This window comes from Glycine max, chromosome 7, assembly GCF_000004515.6.
Source record: "Glycine max cultivar Williams 82 chromosome 7, Glycine_max_v4.0, whole genome shotgun sequence".
In the NCBI taxonomy this organism is placed as follows: Eukaryota; Viridiplantae; Streptophyta; class Magnoliopsida; order Fabales; family Fabaceae; genus Glycine; species Glycine max.
Genome location: NC_038243.2, coordinates 7,640,281 through 7,659,903, shown reverse-complemented (window position 1 = coordinate 7,659,903; position 19,623 = coordinate 7,640,281). Strand labels below are relative to the sequence as shown.

General features: G+C 33.8%; 3 protein-coding genes and 1 non-coding gene across 4 annotated transcripts; 3 read left to right on the top strand and 1 right to left on the bottom strand.

The window, feature by feature from the left end:
• Positions 1 to 361: 361 nt before the first annotated feature.
• LOC100305375 (uncharacterized) lies at positions 362 to 4,952 on the top strand. The gene is made up of 7 exons (NM_001251314.2): positions 362 to 559; positions 1,060 to 1,112; positions 1,888 to 1,997; positions 2,357 to 2,524; positions 2,620 to 2,717; positions 3,422 to 3,548; positions 4,584 to 4,952. Exons 1-7 carry the CDS (start codon positions 416 to 418, stop codon positions 4,679 to 4,681), a joined length of 798 nt encoding a protein of 265 aa, NP_001238243.1. The 5' UTR covers positions 362 to 415; the 3' UTR covers positions 4,682 to 4,952.
• A 2,041-nt stretch (positions 4,953 to 6,993) lies between these two features.
• Positions 6,994 to 7,093, top strand: LOC113002210 (small nucleolar RNA Z43). The gene has a single exon (XR_003267754.1). It is a non-coding gene; the product is annotated as a small nucleolar RNA Z43 (small nucleolar RNA).
• A 2,866-nt stretch (positions 7,094 to 9,959) lies between these two features.
• LOC100793619 (uncharacterized) lies at positions 9,960 to 12,556 on the top strand. Its single transcript, XM_003528883.5, has 3 exons — positions 9,960 to 10,815; positions 11,729 to 11,914; positions 12,067 to 12,556. The coding sequence occupies exons 1-3, from the start codon at positions 10,354 to 10,356 to the stop codon at positions 12,343 to 12,345; spliced, it is 927 nt and encodes a 308-aa protein (XP_003528931.1). The 5' UTR covers positions 9,960 to 10,353; the 3' UTR covers positions 12,346 to 12,556.
• A 1,197-nt stretch (positions 12,557 to 13,753) lies between these two features.
• On the bottom strand, positions 13,754 to 18,151 carry LOC100817587 (uncharacterized). Its single transcript, XM_003529943.4, has 3 exons — positions 17,852 to 18,151; positions 14,683 to 14,950; positions 13,754 to 14,503 (listed from the first exon to the last, which is right to left on the bottom strand). The coding sequence occupies exons 1-3, from the start codon at positions 18,048 to 18,050 to the stop codon at positions 13,879 to 13,881; spliced, it is 1,092 nt and encodes a 363-aa protein (XP_003529991.1). The 5' UTR covers positions 18,051 to 18,151; the 3' UTR covers positions 13,754 to 13,878.
• Between the last annotated feature and the right edge of the window lie 1,472 nt (positions 18,152 to 19,623).

Below are 19,623 nucleotides of genomic sequence, written 5' to 3'. Positions count from 1 at the left end.
TTCACTAGTAATGACATAAAATAAAGGGGACAAAATTGAAAATGGTCACACTATAGAAATTAAACAGGAATTCTTCCTGATAAAGCTTAAATTAAAAATATGTACTAATACTTCTAGAAATTAACCAAACAACTTGAATCACTGTTGTTGACAACAAATTTCACGCAAATAGGAACAAACAGGCTATAATTCTTTTTTTATAATAAATAAAGACTTAATTTAAACGAGTATGATTTGTATACATAGTCATGGACTGGAATATTCAAAGACAGATAGACTTAAAACATATTTGAAGCAAATAAAATTTATAAAAAAAAAAAAAAGAGAGAGAGAAAAGAGAAAGAAGGAAGGCGAAGCCCACAAAGAAAGAAAACAATAGTTTCAGAAGCAGAAAGAGGTTTTCCGTTCCGAAACGATGTCCTCCATGGCCATCACCACTAGAGACAGAGATCGAGAGCTTCTCATCCCCGTCGCCGACACCCCCGCCGGCGATGCCGCCGTCTCCCCTTCCCCCAAGCCATCGTCGTCGGCGTCGTCCCCGCATCATTCCGGACGCGAGGTGATCTCTTCCCCCAATTAGGGTTTTCAATTCTCCACCGCAATTCGTTTTTGATTCCTCTTTTTTTCTCCAATTCGCTCAATCTGGACTCTGTTGAATTTGTTGGGTTTGGGGATTTACTCGAAAGTTTCTCCCTTCACTTGGATTGAGGTTTTTTTGGGGATGAACCAGTTAGGAATTGGGGAATTGGTAGTTTCTCTTTGATGAGCAGTGTGTATCATGATTCATCAAATTGTATTCAAAATGTAAAGGGATAGTAAAATTGGCTATAAAATGAAAAAGCTATTTATCTAGTGCTAATATTGTAAACTGTATAATGGAGCAAGAATTTTTTTTAGCAGTATATATTTGAAGTGAATGTTCTTTTTTGTTTTCTTGGTTTTGAATACGGAAGAAGAGTTATCGAATTCTTTTAGTTGCATATATTCTGTATTTACTCTGCCTTCATGACTATTTGTCTCACAGATTGCCCATTTTTTATTGTTTGTGTCTATTTGTAGACTTTTTACAAAGTTGTTAGAAGCTGGGCATCAAAAAAGTTTATGACTGGATGGTACGCTATTCTTTCTTCTGTCCAATTATCTTGTTGTCAAGTATGGATATATAATACCTATTGTGTATTCATACACATGATCTTGTTTGTTTCCTGAATGAATTTTCCCTTTGTATGCCTTATATTCTTTGAAGTGTTGGTTTATTTTCTTAATTTTTTTATCTTCATTTTATTTCTACTAGCATCTTCTTTTTTATGGTGTTGCATTGCACTCTGAAAGTTACTGAGCATAATAGCTACTGAACAATGGAAAGCTCTTACTTCTCCTCACTATTAGGGGAGGATATATAGTTCCTAGTTATATCAAAGAGTCCAAGTGACACTTTTTATTTATAGGGAAACCTTAATTCAATGAAAATCCTGGATTCTATAATCTAGAGACTATAAATCTCCAAAGCACTTACTGAACACTAGTAACTACTATGCACTCTTTTATGACAATTCTCAACATAAGTACCACAAAAATATGTAACAATCTCATTGCTATCTCATCACTTGATTTAAATTAAAAGGACACCATGATGGAGAAATAGATGGACTTTACGTCATCAATGATGATTTAGTAGTGAATACTTGCTCCTAAGAATATTTTTTCTTGTCCTGTATACCCCTCTCTGGTTGTACATATCTAAGATTTGCTGCATTATATTTGGACCAGTGGTTGCTTTGTCCTTTTCTGATTCACAAGGTCCTTTGTTTTTTTTTTTTTTAATTGCAAGGTCCTTTGTTTCTGTGTTGTTGAATTGGTGATATCTCACTGCTAGTTTTTTTGCAGTGTCATTCTCTTTCCAATTGCAATTACCTTCTATATAACATGGTGGTTTATTCATTTCGTGGATGGATTTTTTTCTCCTATCTATGCTCAGCTTGGAATTGATATTTTTGGTAAGTTCCTATGTTTTATGATATTTCATAATTAACCTTTACTTATGTAAAGATTGTAACAAAGTTCATTTTTTTTTTGTCAACAACTTATTTTGTCTTGTGGCAGGGATTGTTTTAAGAAAATCATCTCTTTTTCACTTTAGGCTGCTAAAAATATGGCTATTTAGTATTCTGTTTCTTGGATGCATATATGAATGAAGTTATATTCATAATATTCATTTTTTTTCTTCTCTATTTTTTTTTTTTTTTGCCCAGGGGAGGTTTGGATTATTTGAAGTTGAAATGTTAGAGCAACAAAATTTTTTCAATTGATTTTACTGTTTGAAACATGTTGAAATTATTTGCTAATATTTGGTCAGGTCTTGGATTCATAACTTCCATAACTTTCATCTTCTTGGTCGGGGTTTTCATGTCATCATGGTTGGGTGCTTCTGTCCTGGGCCTTGGGGAGTGGTTTATCAAGCGAATGCCACTTGTTCGTCATATTTATAATGCCTCCAAGCAGATTAGTGCTGCTATCTCTCCAGGTGTGTGTTTGCCAACATTTAACTCTTAATTGTGATACTGGCATGAATGAAATATTGGGTGAGAAAAGTTTATGCTAAAATGCATATTGTCACAGATCAAAATACACAAGCCTTCAAAGAAGTAGCCATCATTCGGCATCCACGTATTGGAGAATATGCATTTGGATTCATCACCTCATCTGTTACCCTTCAGGTTTCTGTGATACTTCCATGTTTGGTGGCTTTTAATTTCAGAACATTTACTTACGTCATTGCTTGAATTGGAGTATCATTAAGATTCCCTGGTGTTACTACTTTAATTAATAGTTTATTGTTACTTGTAATTTTAGTTATTTTCTGATGGAGATGTGTCAATCTGGATGGAAGAAAAATAGTTTTGACTAATTTTTTTGCTTCATGCTTTCTGAGAGTGATAGGATGCTAATCTTTGTCTTGCTTGGTTGATATATACAGGTTCAATGGTCTTTACTTTATGAATAATACAAAGTATGTACAACTAATGCTTGTTTGGCTTGATTTGATAAATAATAGAATTATTATTTTACATTTTACCCATCTGTTTATGAATAAGAACTCTTTGCATGGCTGAGGCAATTATCATTGCTCCTTATTGTTGCATTCCTGGCATCCAAGATCCATTATTCTGATGTTGTTTGCTATTTAGATTTTGGCATTTTTTTATGTTTTTTTTTTCTTCCAATTGTTGTCTATCTTTAAAAGCCATATATACATTAAGCTATAGGAAAGTTTCCATATGGATAAGAAATTGATGCTGTGAGTTGGATGAGACTGGTTTGTGGTCAACTGTCGTTGATTATCTGTGTTTATAAATATTTTACACAACATAGCATGTTGAAATTATTTCTCTTTTTTTAATAAAAAAATATTTTTTTACAGAACTATTCTGGAGATGAGGAGTTATGCTGTGTCTATGTTCCTACAAATCATCTTTATATTGGTGATATATTTCTTGTCAACACCAAGGATGTCATTAGGCCAAACTTATCAATTCGTGAAGGAATTGGTGAGTAGTTCTTTTATATTTACTCAAAGTCTCAATTAATAGAAGTCAAATCAGGCATATTTATTTTGCATTGTGGTTATATTACAAAGATAGTTTGTTTACGGAGTTTCCTTTCTGTGGTTCTCTCTCTATTCATGGTGCACTAAAATTTGAACTATAGGTTTTTGGTCTTGCAAATTTGGAATATGTAGGCACTCAACAAGTAATGATTGTTTTACCTACACATAGTCTGATGTTCTTCACATGCTTTTTTCTACATTTTCTAGATGACACTCTGATCCTAGTACAACATACTATCTAGATTTTATGCATACCTATCATGGCATGTGTAATTATCATTTTTTGATGTGTAAGTATCATTTTCTAGGCTAGCTCATGTACTTCCAAGTTGCAGGCAATGATGTGTATATATGGCTGTATGTGTGTGTTTTTGTTGGGATATCAATGCTCTTGGACACACGCCAACTACTACTGCTATTAGGACTAATAATAATAAGACTTAAATATGTTTTTGGTTACTTTTTAAGTTAACATTTTACATTTTTGGTCCTCATAAGTTCATTTTTCTAAGTTTAGTCCCTGTAAGTTGGTGCTTTTCCAATTTTAGCTCTTTTTAAGATTTTAATTTTTTCATTTATAGTCTCCATAAATTCGTGCATACCGGGACCAAAATTGAAAAAATACAAACTTACAGGGACAAAAAATGAACAAAATATTTTACAGGAACCAAAATTGCAAATGTGTCAACTTACAGAGATTAAAATTAGAAAAATAAACTTATAGGGATCAAAAACGAAAAAGTAGTAACTTATAGGGACCAAAAACATATTTAAGCCTAATAATAATCACAAGGACTATAAGGAGAACAAGAATAACAATAACATTAACTAACAAGAATAGCAATAACAATAATCCACTACACTAGTGTCAACATATGCTTGAATTTGTTTCAAATTATAGAAATTGTTATTTCATAATAATAATAATTCATTCACTCAAGTTTCAACATATGCTTGAATATGTTTCAAATTGCAGAGATTGTTGTTTCGGGAGGCATGTCAATGCCACAGATCCTATCAACGATCGATTCACGCATCAGACCTGGGGAAATAAGTAGAATCAACAGAAGCTGAGAGTGAAGGGCGTATTAGTTTTTCATGTTATAGTTCCTTGGTATCTTATGAAGCCATCAGAATGACAATGCAATCATTGTGGTTTGGATGCAAGTGTTGAATATACGCGATTGATTGCTCTGAGAAAGTTACATACTCTGATGGCTTGTGTAACATTCGTTTGAGTAGGAATGTAGAATTTAGCATTTGTTTGACAACCTTACAGAATTCTATTCTCTGCTTGGAGTCTCGAATTTTTACCTGTGTATAATGTACTGGTTCTCCACTCGTTATAGCAATTCAATTTTGTAGTGGTGATTGATTGATGGTTTTCAGCCTAATGCAGTGTTTCTATGTTATCATTAAGATTTAGTCTGCTCAAAAGGCAAGTAAAAAGTTATAAATTATTGTGCTATAATTTGCAGTGTGCCTGGAGTACATATCGTTATAAAAAAGTGTATCAATAGAGCAAAAAAGCCGAAACAAATATCACTGATGCTGTAATAATATAATAAGCGATTTTCTTTTGGTGCAAGTATTGTAAACGCACCTTAATTAATAAATGTGCTTAAATTAGTAATATATATTGACGTAAATATTCGAAATTACGAAGCGCAAAATGAGTATACAAACATAAGTTGGGTACATTGTGCCTATAATATAATCAGTGAGTCCCACAAGGTTTTTAAATTGGTTAAATTAGTTTATTAGTCTTTTAATTTATTTTTTAGGTTTGATTTGGTTCTTTAATTATTTTGGAATTTAATTTGGTCTTTTAATTTTTAAAAGTAATTCAATTTAATTTTACCATCTAAATTGGGTCAATGGTGTTAAAAAATTCTATGTGGCTAATTAAAATCACTTAGTGACGATTTTAGACCAAATTTAGACAGATTACTCAAATTAATTTAGACAAAGATCAAATTGAATTGATTTTAAAAATTAGAGGATCAAATTGAACCCTTAAAAATAGAGGACCAAAATGAAGGTTAAAAATAAATTAGAAGACCAAAAAATTAATTTAACTTCTTTAATTCGATTAATGTCAATTTGGCTATATACAGTTGAATTTGAATTGGGGATGACAATGGGTAGGGTCCTATAGTAATCGTCCTCATATCTATGTTTAAAAATATACCCATATTCAGTCTCATACTTGTGTGGATAATAATTTTAATCTTGACCCTCATGCTCACTAAGTATCTATATACTTATATTTGCACTCACACGATCTATACTTTACTTATGTATAAGATTAATAATAATAATAATAATAAATCAATAAAAATTTAATTAAAATTATTACAAGTATAGTAAAAATTCATTCTTAAATAATTCAAACATAACATTAAAAGTAGTAAATAACTCAAGTAGTAAATTCAAACATAAAATTATGTACACATAATATTAAAAACAAACAAACATAATAATGATTCATCCAAACTCAAGTCGTAAATAAATAAAATTACAAAGATAATTATTTAATGTACCAATTGTTAAAATTAATGTTCTAATCACTTAATAATAACTCTAATTAAAGATTTAGAATTTTCACTATCTTGTATCATTCAACGTAGCGATTAGGATTTTTACTCTTTGATAGTCATACTTTTAGAGATTGAAGACTTAGAATATTAGTCATAAAAAATAGAGTTTATTTTATAAAAATTATATATAACATATATTAATTATATTAATATATATAATATAATATGTGCACGGTGAGGTTGGGTACTTTACCCGTACCCGCAATCGATATCCACATAAATTTGCGGGTTTTCTTGTACTCAATTCTATTATTATGAATAATTATCTGCACCCCACTTGTAAAAAAATTTACAAATATGTATAGGATCAGGTATATTTTGTCATTCATAATTTGAACCCATATGTAGGTAAAAAGTTTTATATTTTTGGTGCTATTATAATACTAATACTTTAATTATGGTTGAAAACATAAAAGAAAAATGAAACTATTACTGAATTTTCAAACTGATCTGTTTGTTTAAAAAGCAGTTTTGATTATTCTATTAATTAATATAGTTTTGATTATTACTATTAATTATCTTTTAGTAGTATTTTCTGAAATTTTATTTGCAGAACAAGCCCAATTGTCTTAGCTGTTCTCATTAAGACCCTAGCTAGCTCTACGATTTGGAAGCGCAGTGTTGCAATCGATCTTTAAACCTAATTGATTCAAGTGTTTCTTTCATTCCTTCTGCAAAGGTTGTATTTTTATCCCCATTTTCGTTATTCAGCATCTGGGGTACATGTTTTTGCTTCTAATTTTTTATATGAACTTATTTTGATTCTTAGTCGCTGAAACACAAAAGGGACAGTGACGATTTTGATTTAAAGGTCTCGTTCGTCGTAATTGGCCTCTTTTGGGCCTTGCCGACCATCCTGTTATATCACCACCCATATTCTGAGTCCCTTTTTTGTTCAAAACAATTTTCATACTTTTTTCCATGCTCTTAATTTTCTGTACATGTTCATGTTTTTGTTTATCTTTGGCAGTGCTCGATATATAGAACTTGGTTTTGTTTGATATGTTTTGGCCAAGGATTAAACAACTGAAAATAGACAAGCATATGTCTGAAGAAGTTGTTTAATGTAGAATAATCTAATCTTCTCTATGAGGCCAATGTCACCGTTGATTATATTTCTAATTCTTTTATTGTGTCTGTAGCGGATTCCTATTGTTTCTTAATTTTTTTTTGAGAAATTCTTACGTCTTAAGAAAAAATTTTAATGTAAGGAAGTAAAAATGTAGGATCATTTTTTAATGTATGAAGCTTTTTATTTTTTTTTTTCTTCTTATTTTACGCGTATATACTTTCAGCAACGTGTGCTTCATGCATAAGCTTTTTATTGGAAAAAATATTTAATTATGAGAATGCCAGTTAAGAGAGAAATGTTGAATTGGTTGTTGTGGAATAATGTCCATGAACCAGAACCGTTTAATTCATATTTTACAGCTATTTGATGAGGATTACAGATTAACTTTTTTATTTCAGAATTACCAACTTTTCCTCTTTTTGCGTTAAGCAACAGTTAAAACTTATAATTTTAGAAGCACCTAAACCTGCTTAAGTCTCCATGTGAAACAAAACATCTCAAATTACTTAAAAATCACAAGTATTTTTTTCTTTTCTACAAACAAGTGAACGTAATGTGTGCAAAACAGTAGTACAACCACCAACCAATTCTCCAAATCCAAAGCATCTCTAATTTTGTACATTTCTTGAGATGTTTTCCCTTTGTTATTAATTCATGGTTGCCAAGATCCAGATGTTGAAACTCCTTTGCAGGTGCAGTTGCAAGAGCTACTAATCTTGCACATTTCCCATTTTGAAGAGGATCAAAATAAAATAAAATAAAATAGATATGCAAGCAGGGGGAATGGGGGGTGCTTCAACATATCATGAAGTTAATTCATCAAGATGCACATGTAGATGTTCAGGTTTTGGATCTGTGCTCAATTTCATGGAAACAGTAATACATAAATGAAAGCAAGTTAACTCAATGGAAGATTTTGAATTATGTTCAGCATTTTTAAACTCTATCTATATACACAAATGTTTAGAAGGAAAAATGATCAAACAATTAAATGAGAGATACATCAAAGAAGAAAAAGGAAATACTTTGAGCATCAAATCCAGTAAGATATCCAAGCTAATTAGTAGTTTCCAGAGATTGTTTATCAAATCAAACTTAATTTGCAGACTCAGTCAGTGGGCATTTCTTCCCATGTTGTGCTCAACACAATTTTGTGACCTGAAATATGTTTTATCATGCAATAATTGATCATAAGATAGCATGCCAATGCAAATGAAAGAACAAGTGTCAAATTGTAGACAACTTGGTTATCCATTGTATGCCGAAGGAAAGTCTGTTTTCTGCTCAATCCTACTGTTTCAACCAAAACGAATACGAGAATATGTGAACAAAAGTGATATTCTCGAGTTTTTTCTTTCAGTTCTGTACTTTAACTAACATCAATTTTTATGTACGTACCACCAAGTCTGCTCTTAACTCGCAATAATGACATCTAACAAATTCTTGAGTACGTATGTCAAATAATTTAATAGTAGTACAAGTTTAGAGTAAGTTCACATAATCAACTACCAATCACCAAGTCAGCAAGGGTATCTATCATGCGCTTAAAAGAGACGAATTTGATAATTGAGTTTAATTTTCATTTATTACTAGTGTAAAGATTTTTATGCATTGTAAACATATTGTTAATAAATTTTATTTTTTAATTGAACGCTATAGGTGCAAAATGTTTATTAGCTTTACTAATAATTAATTTTCATTGAATATTTAATAGTCTCTTCTTTAATGGAGTCTCTTTAATTTATTTATTTATTTTATCCACAAAACTTAACTCAAAATAGGATGAAGAAGAAAGAAATAAATGAGAAACAAAAAGGTGGGTGAGTTGGGTTAAGAAAAAATGAGATGAGAAAATTAAAAAAGTGTAAATCTCACTAATTGTTTTCATTATATTTCTCACTTATTCATCTCATTTCTTATTTATTTTCTTCTTACAATAGGACCGTTAAAGAATTCAAGTTTAGTGAAGGTAGTATTGGTAAATTAAACATTATTTTTAAAGAGGAGTGATATATAACATGTAATTAATTAAAATTTATTAAAAATTATAGAATAAAAAAATATCAAATAAGACTCACAAAAATATAAATTTTAATATATTTTGACTAATAATCAATTAAGTTCAGCAAATAATCAAATTTGTTTATGAAAGTATGAGGTGCTAATAAATTAATTTTTGAAAGATGAAAAATTTAAATTTAATTTTTAAATGTGAAAAAGTGAGATAAATTAATCCTCCAAATAATTTAATGATAAATTATTCTCATTTCGTGTTTAATTAATTTAGTTAATCAAGTTATATCTTTCATATCATTTCAAAGTTATTCTTTTTTTTATCTCTTTAATATGTATTCACTTAATTATTTTTTCATTAATGTTTTGAGATAATAATTAAGTAAATGCATGTAGAAAAAAATAATTAATATATCTAAAAATTAGAAAATAATCTTATAAAAAATGATAAATAAATTTTAAGAAAGTCTTTAAAAGAGAATATAATTTATTGTTAAATTCATTCTTATTACAACTTAATGATAAAATAGTATCATAAATTTAATAACAAAAATAATTTATCACACATTTTAAACATAAATTAAATATTTTTTATTTTTATGAATTATTCGTTGGGAGACGAATTTGATGAAAAAGAGGTGAGGTGAGAACATGCGCCAACTGAGACATAACAAGTGTATCTCACAGACACAAAGTAACTGACTGAATCTGGAAAACAACAGACGTCGTCGTATTAATTCAGTTATCAAATTCATTCTGTAACATACTACTGTATACTGTATCCGACACGACACCAACTCCCTACAACTCAAGTAACACAAATTCCTCAAACCAACAACAACAGGCAACAGCTGTGAATGAATCACTCATCACTCTGTCTCACTCTTATTATGTGTCACTCTCTCCCACACTTTTCCATTTCACTCTCACCTTTCCCATGATCTCAAGTCTCCACCACCCCAACACTGAATTCTGCAATTTCCATCAACCATTTCCAATTCCCTCCTCTGGGTACCGTTAAATTTCCCATCTTGCCACCGATATCTCATCCGGGTCATTCCATGGCGCACGCGAAGACCGATTCCGACGTCACGAGCATGGACACGTCATCGTCGCCAAAACGCGCCGTTTACTACGTGCAGAGCCCCTCGCGCGACTCTCACGACGGCGACAAGTCGTCGACGGCGACGCACGCGACGCCGGCGTGCAACAGCCCCGTGGACTCGCCCTCGCACCATTCCTACGGGCACCACTCTAGGGCTTCTTCTTCGAGCAGGGTCTCCGGCGGGTCCTACAACATCGCCTCTTGGGGGAGGAAAGTGACCCGCAAAAACAAATTAGGGTGGCCTCATGAGTGCAAGGTCATTGAGGAAGAAGAGGAAGGGTATTATGGGGAAAGACAAGGCTTTTCTAGGAAGACTCAGATCTTCGTTGGGGTCCTTGGCTTTGCCTTCATTTTCACCCTCTTTTGTTTCATCATTGCTGCGGCTGCCAGGCCTTATAATGTTCGGATCAGTGTTAAGGTACGTTGATTAAGTCACGGTCAGTGACATGTTTTGTTTATTTTAAATTCAATCAAATAAATTGTTGACTTTGAAGGTGTGTATGATAATATTATAATATAAGTGTCCATTTGTTTTGTTTTGTTAATCAGAGATCAGATCTTTTAATGGTTTTATAATGTAGTTAGAAGGAATCGATAATTTATATGTATTTGTGGAGATAGTTGTGCCTATATATATTATCAGAGGTTGGGTTGGAGGTGTTCACATTTATTGTGTCAACGTGCCTCAAACAGGATTATCTGAGTCTCTTGGATTTAGGATGATGAATGAGACAGGAAGGAATGTGGAATCAGGCACTAATGTGGTGTGATTTAGTGGAGTTGCAGTGATTTGAAAGGAGTCCTCTAGCTAGTGCCATGCTAGTATGCAGTTTGACCAAGAAATTGCATACCCCAAACTCTTTTGAACTACTGTTACCCCCAATTTTTCATGTCATTGTAGATTTCTTGTTCTGGTGAGCTAAATTATAAATTGAGTCTGATTGCACGGGGTATTTTTATGCACTTTGCACATCTGATTAATAATCACATATCTGAAGAGAAAAAAAAAGGCATTGGGGAGAAGATTGAAGGAACTTGAGATACTTGGAATTATATGTATACACAAGGACATCGTTTGAGTTCACAATCATGCAAGTTGTGTCTCCTTATTGATTCTTTCTAATTATTCATTCTCTTTTTTATTTTTCCACCTGAAAATTTGTTTCACACACAATGATAATAAGTGCCTTCTTGAAAATTTTATTCTTCACCTATCCACTGCTGGTTATAGCCTTGAAGGTTATTGATGTGAAGAGAAACAAATTCAAAATTTTCTCTACCATAAATTATCAATGAACTTTCAAGGTAACCTAATGATTCTTTCCTTCCAGAGTTTCACAGTACACAACTTCTTATTCGGAGAAGGGTCGGATATGACAGGAGTTCCAACCAAGATGCTGACGGTAAATTGTTCGGCGAGAATGACAGTGCATAACCCTGCAACCTTCTTCGGAATTCATGTCAGCTCTAAAGCAGTGAATCTTATGTATTCTGAGATGACAGTTGCAACTGGTGAGGTAAGAATGAAATTCAATATCAGACACTGACCTCTTTGACATAGAAGGATTAGTTTGAGGGTAATATATGATTTGTTTCTGCTTCTGATGCTGATAATGATCACCAATCTTAACTGTTAAATTCAATGTTCACATACACGTTGCTGCTGCAGCTGAAGAAGCATTATCTATCGAGAAAGAGTACCCGTACAGTGTCTGTGAACCTGCAAGGAAGCAAGGTTTCTCTATATGGTGCTGATGCAAGCTTAACTGGCTTGGTGGACAATGGAAAAATACCAATGACTCTTGTCTTTGAAGTTGGATCGCTAGGGAATATTGTTGGGAGGTTGGTGAGGTCCAAACATCGAAGGCGTGTCTCTTGCTCAGTGGCTATTGATTCCCACAACATCGAACCCATCAAACTTAAAGAGAATGCATGCACATACAATTGAGAGGTTTTGGTCTTAGCAGTAACCAGTTTCTTGTGTGCCTTTTCAATTCATTCTGCTGGCTTTTAGATTTCCCGTGATACAGGTAAAATGGTGAAAGAAATACTATTATAGAGTTAATATTGTAGAGGTTTTACAAGTATAATTTTTGGAGACATGAGAAATGAAAATTAGTTATAATGTAATGGTATAATTCTATTTCCCCTTCTTCCTACTTACTTATTGCCATGTGCTATTTCCGTTACTGTCTTGCCTTGACTTATGCTATTTTTCTGAGATTAAAAACCAAAGAGGACCGTGATTGACATGAGGATGAATTAGTGATAGTTAAATATCTACTTTTATATTATATTATATGTAATATTACAAAGCACATACATCAACTGGTAAGAAATTATTTTAATTTAAATACGTTCGAATTTTAAGAATGTAGTCGTGTTTAAATTCTGTGGGGACTGGGAGGATTTTGTCAGTCTTAGTACTCTTATTCAATTTGAGTCTGAATAAAAGAATCAAATAAAATGTTAAATTAAATTAAAATAATCATATAGCTTGACATCGTGTTTTTATTTGTTAAAAGATATTTTTAATTTAACTAAAATAATAAAAAATTGAAAAAGTGTTTTTTCTTACCCCTTGATAAGTTCTCTATCAGTTTTCGTATTAACGAAGTTGAACAGACTAAACGCGTAATAAGTTTACTAGTTTTCTAGTCGAATCAACTGGTCTGTTTTTTTTTTTCTTCACTCAGTGCTTTCTTTCCTGTGGTCTATGAAATTAAGCAAATAATGACATACAAATTACAATGCCCATGTGAAGCGACAAAGCGAGACACAGCGTAGGCAAGCAAAGTTAAACTTGACTTGAAGCTGTCAACAGAGTATGTACAGATATAGACAGGAGTGGAACCAAATTATTTGATAACTCCATGAAAGCCTCCTTGCTTGTGTTAAATTGACAGTAGCATTTGTTGTGAGCCAGTTCTACATACTAATTGCTCCTGTTATCATTCATCTCGAATAGCCCGCAATTATCAAACTTGCTTGTGTTGAAGGTATAGTATGTTTACAACCAACTGAATTTTGCAAGAGTACAGTAACGGGCAAAACCCCCTTTGCTATATTTACTGGTTGGTCCTGAGGGCATAGATAAACCATATTTCCTACTTCCAAGTAGATGCAGAGCCGAAAAGAATAATTGCTGTGTTGTTTAATATTCTAGGCTATAGCCTATAGGTGGGTGTCCTAATTTCATCTCGCAGTCAGAGGGACAAAAGAATAAAAGCCTAGTAATATTCCCCCTCAAAGATTTGGAGTAAAAAACCACGTACTAAACATATTGACAAATCTGAAGTGAAGATTAAGTGGAATGAAACAAACCGATAAAATCATAAACCACGCAATTTGTGTGCGCACAAAGTCAAAAAGTTTTCCAATGCATTGTGACCAATTCTGAAGATTCAGCAACTAATCTCTCAAATTCTTCATCCCAACTAATGAAGCTAATACATTCGCAAAGTACATTAAACATCCGCAGCTAATACATTCCTCCAATTCTATCTCGTCCCATTCCATGCCTATCATGCCTATCATCTCTTGCACGATGCATGAACGTATCCCGACGATATTCTTTTGGTGGTGGGCCACCTCTTATTGGAGAGCGGCTTCTCTCTCTAACATCACGAGCCCACCGACCACCTCGATGGTGAGGAAGTGATGGCAAAAAAGGCACAGGGGGTGACAGTGGCCTCCTTTCAAATCCTTTCCTTTCATCAGAGAAGCCATCTCTTCCACGATCTCTATTATCCCAGTCCAGTGGGGGTGGTCTATCAAACTTGTTTCTCCCCCTGTAAGCATCTTCTATGAAATCCATACGCTCTCTACGTACATGGGGATCTGGAAACCTGCCTTCATGCCTGAGTGGCGGCAGAGCAGCAGATCCATACTCTCTAGGGCCATCTCTTGCCAACCCACGAGGAGATCTATAGCCATTCAAAGTCCTTTCAGGAGAGCGATCAATCAGAGGTCCAGGAAAGCGTCTAGGAGGAGCATGAAGTGGTGGAGGTGCAGGAAAAGACCTCCGAGGACTTCTAGCAGGTGCATTACGAGACCTATTACAGCTGTTACAATGGTCCCGCCTAGCAAAGTTAAGATTATTACACCTGCAAGATAGTAAAGCTAAAAGATATAATCTCCACAAAATGATCTTAGCTGTTAGGATGTTTAACAACCAGAATTCTAAATAACTTAGGGCTAATTAAAAGATAGGTAAGAGCAACAAGTAATTCCAATGAAAATGGATGTCTGATCAAAATCAGAATTCAGAAAGAATTGCACTTACAAGGGATCAGGACAAATCCAATCTCCCTCCCTAGGACGCACATTGGGATTATTTCTATTGTTGCCTTCCCCTCTAGCAAGTCCACTACCCATTGGCCTGCCCCCTACTCTACCTCGTCCATACGGAGGTGAAGGGTCTCGATATCTTCCTGGATCTCTCCCACCACCATAACCACGGCTTCGTGACAAGTTATTATAATCAGAAGCAAAACGGCGATCTGCATCTCTTCGGTGAACTGGAGATGAGGAACCTGCACGAATTCTATATCCTGGAAAAACAAAGACAGTGAAGTTTGAAAATAAGTGACTTACAGGGAGTGAGAGAAAATTCAGCATTGCAATCTACACTAGAATCCAATAATACTGTGATCATGCAACTGCCATATAATCAGATTGACATTCCAAAGGGAAGGTTTCCACCACACAGGGCTTTTCCACCTCATGGATATGAAAATTAAAAATGTGTGGAAGAGCGCAGGAAGTTTATATGATAACACCTTCAATGCCACTTCCCAAACATCTGATCCATATTACCGTAAAGTAAACAAGTTCTATGAGCAAGGTTTTCCACTAATAAGTTACCTCCTTCATATCCTTGATGCCAATTCTTTCCATCTCTGATGGTACCACGATATAATTAAAAATACAAATCATTTAACCTAACAATCTGAAATATCAAATCCAAATTCATATTTTGGAGCCACGGCAACCTAGGCATTGCAGTATAAAATAAGAACCAAGTTCAAAACCTGGTTAAGAGTATGGACTAACTCCCCTACTAAAAACTAATCCAACAAGACAAACAATAGACCAATGTTATTTTTACCCTTTTGAAAGTAATCAAACTCAGGAGCACAATATCCAAATGTATACTCCACAAGGAAATAACAACCAACAAACACCACCAACATACTCCCAAACTTTAATACCCCAATCAACCACTTGTTTGACTCTTTTTGGAACAATCTCTGTTAGTATGCTATGACAACCAAAGGTAGATTCAAGCAACATAGTTCACCAATTTGCAGAAAATTATACAAAGGAAAGGCTCAGGCAGATAAACCCCATAGAAACCATGTGCAACAATATCAGCAACCAATTCACCCTTTTTTTGGGATATATTATGCCCCCAAGTAACTTCAAAACAACAGGAGAAAGAAATTGGACATAGAGAAGGGCATTCTCTCATTTTAAGAAGAAACACATCCTTTTCTGTGCCATATTGGTGTACCCAGCCAATGCATCAGCGTGAAAAATATCAGGATTCAGCAGAAGCTCTACAACCATGTTGATATCAGAAGTTCCTAAATTCCACTTGTGGAATTACTACTCTGGAAAGCAGTCTTCCATGTTGTAAATAAAGAACCATCAGAATCATCCCTACCGAAGAAGAAAAACCATAGAAACTAAAATGACAGCCATCAGCCCAAAACGATCATCGCAAGGACTATATTTCAAAAGTTACCCAGTATCTGGAATTGAAATAACCATGTGGAATTACTACTCTGGAAGAACCATCACAATCATCCCTACCGAAGAAGAAAAACCATAGAAACTAAAATGACAACCATCAACCTAAAACAATCATCGCAAGGACTATATTTCAAAAGTTTCCAGCCGCCTTGCATGTTGTAAATAAAGAACCATCTGAATCACCCATAATCAACCAACCAAACAAGAAAAACCATAGAAACTAAAATGACAACCACCAGCCAAAATAATAATCACAAGGACTATATCCAAAAGTTACCCAGTATATGGAATTGAAATAACCAGGAGTTCAATGACAAAAATACCAAATATAACCAACAACTCTATGAAGTTATCATCAGTAAACATTATCTTTGCAAAATGTCAGGTGAGCTTCCACAAAAGTAGCAAATTAGAAATTCATCCACCCACAAACACATCTTGCGGCAGAACCTAGATATACCAGCCAAGCATTGGTAATAACTGTAGGTTATTCACTGAAAACAATTTGTAATGGTCAGTTTCAGTCCCCTACAATCCCTGTAACCATATGGATGTTCTAGCACATTGTCCACGCTGTAGCATGTATGACAATAACTTCAAATTGTATCCCGGACTGCATTGAATTCAACAACATTGTTTTAACTTTCACAAATATCCCAAACCAAACATATGACCCTAACTCTGCAAAATGAAAATCCATGCAACAGATTCTGTGCTGCAAAAAGCCCCAAATTCATGCAGAATGGACTATTTCCATCATCCAACCCATTTATTAACCCTTTAAATAATAAAAAAATCCCAGAACATGATCCAATGCTGAGTTCACGGAAACATGCCTTCCTGAAGGCCCAAGATCTTGCAGGCAACATCAGAGCTGTAACACATAAATTGCAAAGTTTATTCACTGTTGACACTCCATAATTGACAGGAGAGCCATATGTGTGGCATGTACATAATGAATACACAGCAGATCTAACAAAACCCACATCTGTACAGGTACAATCAGTCAAATGCGGAAAAGACAAATTAAAGTGAAGAAAACTGGCAATTTTTATCTCGCCTAACCCCCAAATAAATCAAATACAACAAATTCAAGTAAACATTTCCACTTGAAATTTGAAAACTAAGCTTTCACTCTCCCACATTTGGTAGGGACTAATTCTAGGAAGATAATTGCTAATTGCTTGTTTTTAAAAAGTTCTTTCCGAAAGTTGAATTTCTCCAACATAAATTAGACAAGAACTTAATAAATGAAGACTATGTGCAGGAAATGGATTCTCAATTGCTCTCTCGTTTTGTTGTCATCAAAGATCAAATGACTATATTTTGGCGTTATCGATAGTCAAGTTAATAAATTAATCACATCCAATGCCAAATTCACCAAAAAATCCAACAAGGTTTCAGTCTTTCAGATGCATCAAAAAGTGAAAACGAAACATATAACTTCAAAACAATAGCAACAAAACAGATCCAAAGAAGCCACAAACTCACCAATTTCGCACCGTTTTCAAGCATTAATCCATTTTACACCGCACCGTATCCACAATTTTTTTCCCTAAACCAATTTAATAGTAACAGAACAGACAAAGCAGCCAAGCCAGTTTCTAAAACAATATTCCGAAACGAAAAATTGATAAAACTTAATTCAATCATCCGCATCAATTGGGTTACAGAGATGAGAGAGAGATGAAACAAACCAGGTTCATCGGGATATCGATCGGAGCGGGAATAAGGGGGAGGAGGATCGCGGTGGAGTTCGCCGGGCTCGAAATCGGCGGCCCGACCACCACCGGCGGCTGCGGCGGCATCCGTATGGGAGGGGCGGACGACGAGGCTGCTCAGAAGAGGTGGGTGATGATGTGGCGGCGCTGGTTCCTTGTCCCTGGACGAAGCCATCGGAGATTAACGCTTTTCTCGATTCTAATACAACTGTATATTCTTTTCGATCACCACCAACTCGTGCAGCATATAAACCCTAGATTCATTAGATGCAATGCAAGCATTGCCGTTTTGTTTTTATTTTCAATTGAAATTACGCAAAACGACAACCGTTTTTTACTAAATTTGATTTTTTTTCCTCTAAAAAAAACTAATTTTTAAGTATAGAAATTCAATATATGATTTGTTTTGTCGGTTTCAATTTTCATCCATTCATCCAGTTAGCAAATTATAATTTCAGATGAATATTCAACAGCTCAAATTTAATTACATGATTTAAGTTTGATTAATATAAAATAAAATATGAGCAGTTCAACTTTAATCTAATAATTTCACTTTGTTAATCAATCGAATGAATGAGTAAAAAATAAAATAGAGTTTGATATCTAATATATTCCTGGATTTTCAATTTTAATTTATTCAACTCTAATAATAGAAAATTTACAATTTTCTTTCACACATAAAGGCTTTGTTAGGGTGTGTTTGGAGGGGGGAGGGAGTGTTAAAATGTTTTATTATAAACATTTATTCTGTAACTAATCTTGTAGTTAAAAGAAGGCTGCAGAAGTATTTACTTATGTCAAAAATAGGATTTGAAAATGAATAGGGATGTGTTGTTAGAATTTGAGAAATTTAATTTCAATGTAGTTAGATTTTCCGGTGAACAAAAAGGCATGCTAGGAGTGATTGTTTCAAGTGTTATAAGGAGATTAGAGAATTTAATAAGTTTGTTGTAAATTTGTAACAGATTTCCCTTTACTGGGGAGGAAATGTACGTGGCCAAAATCTAATAGCAGTGCGATGAATTTACACAACGGTTTTCAATAGAGATGTTTATGATCATTGTCTAATTATGGTGATATATGGAAACTAGTGTTAGGATTCTAAACCATTTCATTTCAACGCTAAATTTTTTTACGCGTATTTAAAATCTAGAAGGAGCATTAACAAAGTATTTGCACTGCGGGACAAATAGGTAATAGTGGTTGTTAAGGGTGTTAGAACAAAGGTTTTTAAATTCTTCTTTGAGCATTTTCCATAAACAAAGTGGGAGAGGCCTTAATTGGATGGTGTTTCATTTTCATGTCCGTAGCTTAGGAGAATGAAAAACTTACTACTTAGTTTTGTATAGAAGAAATAAAGGAGGTGATTAGAAGTTGTCATGACGATAAGAGCTTAAGAACCAACAAAGTTTAATTTTAGATTCATCAATTTTTTTGGGATACTAAAAAAGGTGAAGGAATGTAATTAGATGAATCTATATATTTATATACTATATAATAAAAGAGAAGGCCAATTAAATTTCTATTGTACTCATACATAACAGGTTGACACGTGGTTCATTTATTGGTTTTTTGGGCATTTACGCATGAGACTTCAACCTCTATTGGTTGCTCCATATGCCTTCTTCTGCAACCTTCTCCCATCATGTCCTCACCGACTTGAAATATGCTTCCTCCATTTGCGTCATTTCCCCACCAACTTGCTTCCTCCGTTTGCTTTCTTTTTTCTTCATTTTTGTGGTTCGTTT

What these genes read in the sequence shown, in the direction of transcription:
- LOC100305375 (NM_001251314.2), top strand. Translation starts at nt 416, where the DNA reads ATGTCCTCCATGGCCATCACCACTAGAGACAGAGATCGAGAGCTTCTC. An exon ending in GCTTGGAATTGATATTTTTG is followed by an intron (nt 1,998 to 2,356) that starts GTAAGTTCCTAT and finishes ATATTTGGTCAG; the next exon opens with GTCTTGGATTCATAACTTCC. An exon ending in CCTCATCTGTTACCCTTCAG is followed by an intron (nt 2,718 to 3,421) that starts GTTTCTGTGATA and finishes ATTTTTTTACAG; the next exon opens with AACTATTCTGGAGATGAGGA.
- LOC100793619 (XM_003528883.5), top strand. Translation starts at nt 10,354, where the DNA reads ATGGCGCACGCGAAGACCGATTCCGACGTCACGAGCATGGACACGTCA. An exon ending in ATGTTCGGATCAGTGTTAAG is followed by an intron (nt 10,816 to 11,728) that starts GTACGTTGATTA and finishes CTTTCCTTCCAG; the next exon opens with AGTTTCACAGTACACAACTT. An exon ending in TGACAGTTGCAACTGGTGAG is followed by an intron (nt 11,915 to 12,066) that starts GTAAGAATGAAA and finishes TTGCTGCTGCAG; the next exon opens with CTGAAGAAGCATTATCTATC.
- LOC100817587 (XM_003529943.4), bottom strand. Translation starts at nt 18,050, where the DNA reads ATGGCTTCGTCCAGGGACAAGGAACCAGCGCCGCCACATCATCACCCA. An exon ending in TCGATATCCCGATGAACCTG is followed by an intron (nt 14,951 to 17,851) that starts GTTTGTTTCATC and finishes TTGTTTTTCCAG; the next exon opens with GATATAGAATTCGTGCAGGT. An exon ending in TGGATTTGTCCTGATCCCTT is followed by an intron (nt 14,504 to 14,682) that starts GTAAGTGCAATT and finishes ACTATCTTGCAG; the next exon opens with GTGTAATAATCTTAACTTTG.